The following is an 8,709-nucleotide window of genomic DNA, read 5'->3' on the forward strand; positions in this document are numbered from 1 at the left end:
TAGAAAGTGAAGGAGAAACTGTGGTCAATGTTGTTATCTCATTCACAGTGATGCTGTATATTTGAGGGAAAACTGATGAACATCAGTTCAACATATTTCCATGTGTTTGTTCCCCCCTCTCGTGTACATAATGAAGCCACTAATGAACAAATGTGCTCAGATCATTGATGAAGTAGCATTAATTCAGAGCAAATAAATGATGAAATTAATTCATGTGTTGCCTGATAAACATGCGCTCTGACTTTAGTTCCCAGATTTTGAGGCAGCGACTTCTTCGGCTTGTCACAACAGACACCAAGTGCGTTGCTGTCAGCTGCACTAGATATTTAGACTATTGGTCTCCTAAACATTTATGAATCTGGAGAGTAGATATAGTATAGTATAGTATATAGTATAGATATGTAGGTTCCAATGAACCCCACAAACTCACATTCGATATTCATATATATATATATATATATATATATATATATATATATATATATATATATATATATATATATATATATATATATATATATATATATACTATACTACTATACGATAGTTATAGTTATATATACTACTACTATAGTTATAGTTATATATAGTTATGCTCAGAAATATATATATATAGTAGTAGTATATATAACTATAACTATCGTATAGTAGTATAGTATATATATATATATATATATATATATATATATATATATAGAGAGAGAGAGAGAGAGAGAGAGAGAGAGAGAGAGGTCAAAAGTCATCCTACATAAACAATATCACCCAGCATTCGACCTCTGAAACATTCACCCACTCCATCTCTCCTTCATCTTTCATATTAACTATAGTTACTCGCTCCTTTTTGATCTCCTCCACCGTGCATCACCTCATAGATCGCCTCCCACCATCTTGTCACCCCATCCTCGACTGGCTCCCATACAAACAGAGACAAGATCTCGCACTCCTCCTGCTCACTTACTGTATCAACCTATCTGCACCGTCACCCCTCCCTGATCTGTCTGACCTGCTCTCTATCTTCACTCCAATTCATTCCCTCAGATCCTTCACCTTCATCCACCTCACAGTCTTCCCTGCCTGCCTCAGTACTAGACTGAGTAGAGAGAATTATTATAGATGTTTCCTCTAAAATCATTATAAACTCATTTTAAAATTGTTTTTTTTTATTATGAATATCATATATTCCTCTTCAAATCTCACTGTGGGCATGTTACAATAGTGGCATGTGTGTTTAAGGAGCACTTACGTGGACACTTCTTCACACAGAATGCTCCGTAAGTGTACTTTGCTCTTGGATTGTGTTCCACCTGAAACGTTATGGTATTGTAGACGAATTGCTGAGGACACTGGGTCACACAAGCTCCGCTGTCGTTGAAATTCGTACAGGCCTGTGAACGCATTAACACAAGCACACAACGTGACATCATCAGTCAAAGCATTGATAAGATATGCACACACATGCACAAGATCTCAATAGCATCATATCTGCCTTGAGCTCAGCAAGATCGCTCATTTTTAGAGTTCCAAAACACTTCTGATGGCTCATGAGTAAAGATCCATCATAGACCGTCATAAATCTTCAAGTGAATACTGCGAAGAATTATTAATATTCAAGAAATTTCATGGATAAATGTGTCAGCATAATCATCTATACTAGAAAAAGACATGAAGACTCTTGATTTACAGGTAACTGGATACTACACAAAAGGTAACAACCCCAAAACAACCAAGAGAAAATGAAAATATCTGCTATAATAGTGACAACAGAATCTGTGTCAGAAACAATGTAACTGAAATGAGATGACTCACACAGTGAACAGACTCTGGAAAAGTCTGCACAACAATGACTCATGCCATGAGGAAGCATCACTGGATTCAAATAATCTCTCCATATTTGTATAAAATAACAAACAAAAAAGGCAAAACAACAATGCAGCCCACGTCCACATTTTCTGTACTGGAAAATGCTATGGCCTCCCTCTATCTCATATCTGATTCTGCTTGAGTGCGTGAGCTCAAGCGTATGTGTGTGTTTACTTACAAAGCAGTCTGTGTCCTTTGGTCCAAAGCAGCCACCTGCACACTCGCGATGGCAGCAGTCGCTCACATAGGGGCCGTAACATCGACCGTCACACTGCTCGGCACACACCGTCTTGGTTACTGCAGAAAGACACAAGGGAAAAGACACAGGAAAATAATGCATATATTGCGATAAATCGTGAAACGCAAATTCGCTGAATGCTTCAGCTGTTCAACTGATGCATTCAAATCTGTTATTACAGATTAAATACAGCATTTGTATTTATGCATTTCATTCCATCTGTAATTTTTATTTCAATTTCGCCAAATGAAAACAAAGCCATATGTCCCGAATTAAACATTCATTTGTAAAAAAAAAAAAAAAAAAAACAGGGAATGCATGAAATTATTCACATTATTTTTAGCATTTGAAATGCTATTGATATCATATTGGGAAAACAGTCAAATATGATACTTTGCGGACTCTAAATTTGGCATCTTTTATAGATTCCTAATTCTTGTAGTTGGGAACTACAAGGGATTGAAAAAAAAATATAATGTATTTTATCAGTTTCAGACAGCAAAAAAACAGATACAGAATGAAGCGTGTAGAATGATGGCATAGTGCCAACAATGTTTACCAGATCGGGTTTTGAATCCATGACTTTCTGAGGCTTCCAAAACATCACCTGGGTCGGTGACACCCCGCTAACCTTTAGGACATGGTCTTTGACTAGTCAAAACCCAGAACAAATCCAGTCCTATTCGTACCTCAACCATGGGGAAAACGCGACAATCTCTTTCAAAAACAAAAGCCTTTGATACATGTAACATTTGTTGATGTCGAACTTGTAGCTACACAACTGCAAAGAACAAAAGAAGGCAGTCTGTCGTGTTTGTGCGTCGTCTGACGGAGGCTCCATTTTAATAAAAGGGCAAATGATTGCACACCTCCATATAAAAGCTTTTGAAGATGAACCCCTCCAGGCAAGTGATTCTACCTTTACAGCTGAAGACCCTCTCTCTATCTAATTGTGCATTCAGGCCTTTATTGTGGTTTGAATCTTGCATTATTTCCCGTCTGTAGCTGCTCTAACCCTGTGGGCTCTCATCTGTTTATGGTTCACCTGATATTTCGGTGCAACATCCCCACCACGCACAGCTCTTAACACATTGCTTATAAATCTTTTCCGGCGCCCCCGGGACGGAGGGGGAGGTTTTGTGTGCCTCAAGAATGACAGAAAATTTAAATTTGTATAAGACAAGAGACTTTTTTTTGGAGTTATCTCTTAACAGGTCACAACCACAGCTCCCCTCTGTCTTTGTTTCCACCCTCATGCTCTCACATACCGACGTCTCCTAGCAGGAAGTGCCACCCACCGACTCACTATTCCTCTGACGCATATCTGGGCGCATACTGTTCCTTGAAGATAAAAAAATCTTGCTTTATCCTGCAGGAATTACTGCTACCATATTGTCTTACTGTTTGCCACTCTGAGTTTATTGGCATCAGCGTCCATACTGAAGTTTGACCTAAGTCTCTGGGTCCTTACTGTACGACTGTACAGTACTGTAGCTATGGGTTAATGAGGTTCCACGACTCAGTATTCAAGGGATCATGAGGCTTCATGAGACAGTGCCCTGATTCTCAGAGGCCACCAGATGGCACTGTCTGCTGTCTGCTGAGAAGGTGATCGGTTGCAGCCTGCCACCTCTTCAGGACCTGTATGTCTCCAGGACCCAGAGGCCCTTCTCACCCTGGTCATGAACTGTTTGTTCCTCTTCCCTCTGGCAGGAAGCTACGGTCGATTCAGATCAGAACCTCCCGTCACAGGAACAGCTTCTTCCCCTCGGCCGTCAGACTGTTGAATTTGTGATCAGCGTGATCATTATTTTATTTTATTTTATTTTATTTTATTTTATTTTATTCCCACTGACCATGGCAATAAATCTGATTCTGATTCTGATATTTGGAGTTGAGAAGGGAATTCAATGAAACCTCACATCATTTCTCAACCAAGAGCGGAATCTAGTGGCCTCTGAAAATTAGGACACTGTTTCATCAACACTGCAATACTGTTTCATGATACCTCATCCACCCACCACTCCTGTACAGTTGCAGTTGCAATGATGTCATGCATGCTTTTATTGAACATCAAGAAGGGCAGATCCTCATGGTTTCAAATGAGCAACAGAGTGTAGAGTATGCATTTCGATGCAACAGGCTTTTCAATCGAATCAAATGTTTCCCCTTCTGCGACAGTTTGTGAAGTGCAAAAACAGCATGTGCAAAACGCACATTGTCAGTTAAGGTCTGATGCTACATGAAACCATCTTAAGAGTGGAACCATAAGGAGCGCCACCCAATGGGTCAATGTCTACATCAGCCACTTTCTTCATGTTTTATTTTTAACTGTGTTGTACTGTCCATTGTTGCACTGCCTACATCATCCACTTCACAGAAGTCAATATGTGACAATGATCTGAGTAAGAATATGCAGCCAAAGCCTTCTGAGGCCATTTTCAGAGCAGCAAACAAAAATGTTCCTTGACTGAAGTGATTCATGATAAAAGTCTCTACAACGCCACCATCACTGGGCTACTCTATATTATTAACCCCAATATTGCACACAAATACCAACATAAAAGCGGCGCCTCAAACGCTACGCTGGACTGTCGACAGCTGCTTTAAACATGACGGCGATTGCGGACTACATTTTTCATGAAATGAACTACTTCATAAAGCTTTTGGACTGTCTCTATCAATTACTTGGCTGCCTTCAAGGGCCCTTGAATTCTGTTGAAAGTACCAGCTTTTGGGATTGAAGTGGCTCGTGCAGAAGCCTCTCGGCTTTTAAGTTGACTAATTAGATGTGAACTGTTAAACTGACTCAGGTTTCCTACCTCGATGTTTATTTATAAGGATCAAGATAAGAGAGTGGTGGTTCCATTGTGTACGGATGCAAGGAGGGAGAAATGAGATTCATGTAAAACAACAAATGTTTCTTCCATGAGCTAGTTAGTAACTGGGGAAAGAAAAGAGGTTTTGATCCAAAAGCAACTGTATCTAAGCTGTTTTTTTTTCTCACACAATATTTGAGTAGAGTCAGTTACAAGCATAATTGCATGCGCTAGCTTAAGCGTACTTGAGCAAGAAATGATCCGTCTATTACTTCTTCAGGTAAGTTACATTTCGAGCTTAAGATCTTTCAACAAGATTGACTTGACAAATTCAACCACCAGAAAGGTCACAATCTGGTCTTCACTCATGAATACTTCATATTTGAGCACAAAACTTTCCGATAGAGATTTCATGGCCAGACTTTCTCTAGATGGGGTGGGAGCAGGGTGACCCCCAGATCAGACTGAGGAATTTCCTCTGTTCTCCAGCCCTTCATTTTATGCCCAATACGTCTCTTTTAAAGCATACAAATTTAAAACCTTCTGAGATTCACCATGACAAGGTGGCATCACGGTGATGGATGGAAGCCGGTCTCAACTCCACAACGTTCCGCTCACATTTCGACCAAACATCAGTGGCATTCCATTAAAAGGTGCACAAAATGAAACGCCCTACTTTAAAGACACTTTGTCAAACAAATAACCTTGCCAGGAGAGAAGGGAGGGCTGTTGATCAATTCGGCTTTAAACGTCCATATCGAGGGGGGAAGCGGAACACACACTCATCACAACAAACACAAAAGGAATTTATCTTAAAAAAAAAAAAAAAGCCTGCAAGCTTCCATTTTTATCAGACGATGAACAGCAGAATCAGTCATGGGAGCTGTTCTTTCTTAGTTTCCATTTACATGACCAATAATGTGTTTTCAAGCTCAAGGAAATAAATGGGTGGCTGCAGCAAGACTTGAGTTTTCAATGGCCCGTCTACTAATACAAAAACGGCTGGAAACTACATTCCAACCATGTGTTTACGGTGTGTGTCAGCTGAAATGTAGATGCTCTATTAGTAAACCTGGACTTGTACCTGTTCATAATAGGGACAAGCATCCAACAGAATTGGAGGCGATGAATGTAAAATTCAAAAATGAACAGGCACCGTAGTCTGAGGGCTAAATGCAGTGTCTAGACTGTATCCAGCCCTTATTACAGTAGAACAGTACAGTACAGTACAGTAACAGGAAACTATTTCAGATCCAACAATCTCACAAAATGACAGGCTTTTTGCACCATACCTAAACACAACTTCATGCATCTGAGTTTGTTAAGCTATAATGCACGTAAAGACTTTCAATATCTAGCTTCCAGTTGCAAATATTTGAACTGGAAAGGGCAGAAATTAAAAGCAAAATACAGGACATGGTGAGTTCTGGATTTGTTTGGAATACACCAAGGTACAATTAAACATGATAACTCTTGACTATTTTTGAATCTACAATAGTATCTACTCTATATATTGTACAGTAAATACAGCGTTGCATGTCGTATAAAGCGATTGGACACTGGTTTTACTCTTGTATGTTCCACAGGTGAGTGTTGTTTTTGTTTTTTTTTGTTTTTTATTGGTTGCAGAGTGAACCTTTTTGCACCATACCGAAACACGACTTCATACATCTGAGTTTGTTAAGCTATAATGCACGTAAAGACTTTCAATATCTAGCTTCCAGTTGCAAATATTTGAAACGGAAAGGGCAGAAATTAAAAGCAAAATACAGGACATGGTGAGTTCTGGATTTGTTTAGAACAGACCAAGGTACAACTAAACTCGATAAATCTTGACTATCTACAATAGTATCTACTCTATATGTTGTACAGTAAATACAGCGTTGCATGTCGTATAAAGCGATTGGACACTGGTTTTACTCTTGTATGTTCCACAGGTGAGTGTTGTTTTGGTTGTTTTTTATTGGTTGCAGAGTGAACCATTGAATAAATTCAGTGGCATTACAGTCACAGCAACCAAACCACTGCATCATAGTGTATTTTGTACTTCATGTGCATTCACCATTCAAGCATCAGGCAATGGAACATTCACAAGCACTATAAGCCATAGAGTTTTCATCCATACATGCCACGTGTCAACATTAAATACGCGACATAACAGCGGGAAAGAGACTTTTGGTTGGCGGATGAGGCAGGCAGGGAATGGACAGAAGTAATCTCGGGAGTTCTCTGTGATATGTTATCACTCTGCTCCGGCCAAACAGTACATTTTTCATTATCTTAATGAGATCACAACAGCTGAACAAGTGGGCAGGGATCTTGTCATGTCAGGAACCGGCGAGGGCCCTGGCACGCAGTGATGAACGGGGAAAATAAATGAGCAAGGTGCCATCTGGAAGCGGAGCACTTCTATAGCGCAGGAATTCTCCTACGATTCAAGTCTAATTGGGCCAAGTGAAGCAATCACAAGCTCCCCTTCAATAAAGATTAAAAACACATAAAGAGACTGCGTTGGGAATCTATTCCAACCTCTATTCAGGTTTCATCTTTCATCTCACCATCAAATACCACTTTGTTGTTTCAGTCAAAATGGGCGTTGAGACCAAAAATGGGCATTTTCCTCATGAAATATCCAGATTCAGTGAGGGTGCATAATCTCTCCAATACATCTTCATGGCAAGCCTCCAACTGGCTGCACCTTAAAAACTAGCCTGAGAAGGAAGCGACGACACCAAACCATCCACAGCTGCTCCTTTACAATTTAGCCATTCATTTTAAATGTTATAAGATCTAAAGTCACTGGAGCACAACAATATGAAGTGGAACAGTTTGTTTTTAGCAGCAATATAAGGTGACTTTTCCAAAAATATAACAATAATAACTTTAAAAATTACAACTATTGACCTAGAAACTTCACATTTACTTTCCATAGTGGCAACATTCTCCATTCAAAGATGTGGCAGTGTCAAGATGGAAGATTTTTGCTCGGCGAATCATTTTCAACACACACATAAATGGACTTACAGCTTTGACACTGGTTTTCTTTGGGTCCCCAACAGCGGCCATTACAGGAACGGTGACACCTCTGACCTGTAATGAAGGTCAGAGACAAATATTGGCATTTGAAATGGCAACGAAATGAAACAATACAATCATTAAACATCAGTCTAAGCAGTCACAGGGGAGGAAATGGCGTTGTTTTGCCTCGACACTGAATAAGCTGTGCTTTTTCCTCACGTTTTCAGACCACAGTTCAGTGATACGTTTACATACCAATGCTTGACTTTTAAAGATTGTTTTACAGATTGTCTTAAAAATAAAAATAAAACAGAGGAAATAAAATAAAGATAAAGAACATAAGATAGCATGAGAACAACCTTCACTCTGACTGAGTTGGAACTGACATTGTGCCGTGTTCTGAGCAGTTGGCTTGGTAGATAATGCTACAAACAAACTCTGTGTCCTCAGAGAAAATTCAAAAAAACACACACAAACAACAAGTCCAACAGATTGGCTGAGTACATTTTGGTATCCGACATTCTATGGACTGGTCCATTATTGACGTCACCATGTGTATCCTAGTCTGTGTTTCATCAAGAAGCAAGGTGTCGGTGGATAATCTACATAGTCCAGAAATTATTCATTGAACTTTCAACAGAACTTTCAATACAAATGGGAGCTATATCCATCCATTCATCTAGACCCGTTCAAGGTTCATAACTAGTGAGGATGCATGAAAAAAAAATCTCAGACTGGAGCAACTAATTCCAAATCCTGGACTTTATTCTGCGG

General features: G+C 39.5%; 1 protein-coding gene across 2 annotated transcripts in view; it reads right to left on the minus strand.

The window, feature by feature from the left end:
* LOC128766242 (receptor tyrosine-protein kinase erbB-4-like) overlaps nucleotides 1-8,709 on the minus strand; it is a 228,639-nt gene that overhangs the window by 68,727 nt on the left and 151,203 nt on the right. For both annotated transcript variants that reach the window (XM_053877738.1, XM_053877737.1), the window contains exons 5-7: nucleotides 7,942-8,007; nucleotides 2,039-2,157; nucleotides 1,244-1,385 (exon numbers count right to left, since the gene is read on the minus strand). In XM_053877738.1, the coding sequence (XP_053733713.1) occupies nucleotides 1,244-1,385; nucleotides 2,039-2,157; nucleotides 7,942-8,007 (327 nt within the window). The remainder of the gene's footprint in view (nucleotides 1-1,243; nucleotides 1,386-2,038; nucleotides 2,158-7,941; nucleotides 8,008-8,709) is intronic.

This window comes from Synchiropus splendidus, chromosome 10, assembly GCF_027744825.2.
Source record: "Synchiropus splendidus isolate RoL2022-P1 chromosome 10, RoL_Sspl_1.0, whole genome shotgun sequence".
In the NCBI taxonomy this organism is placed as follows: domain Eukaryota; kingdom Metazoa; phylum Chordata; class Actinopteri; order Syngnathiformes; family Callionymidae; genus Synchiropus; species Synchiropus splendidus.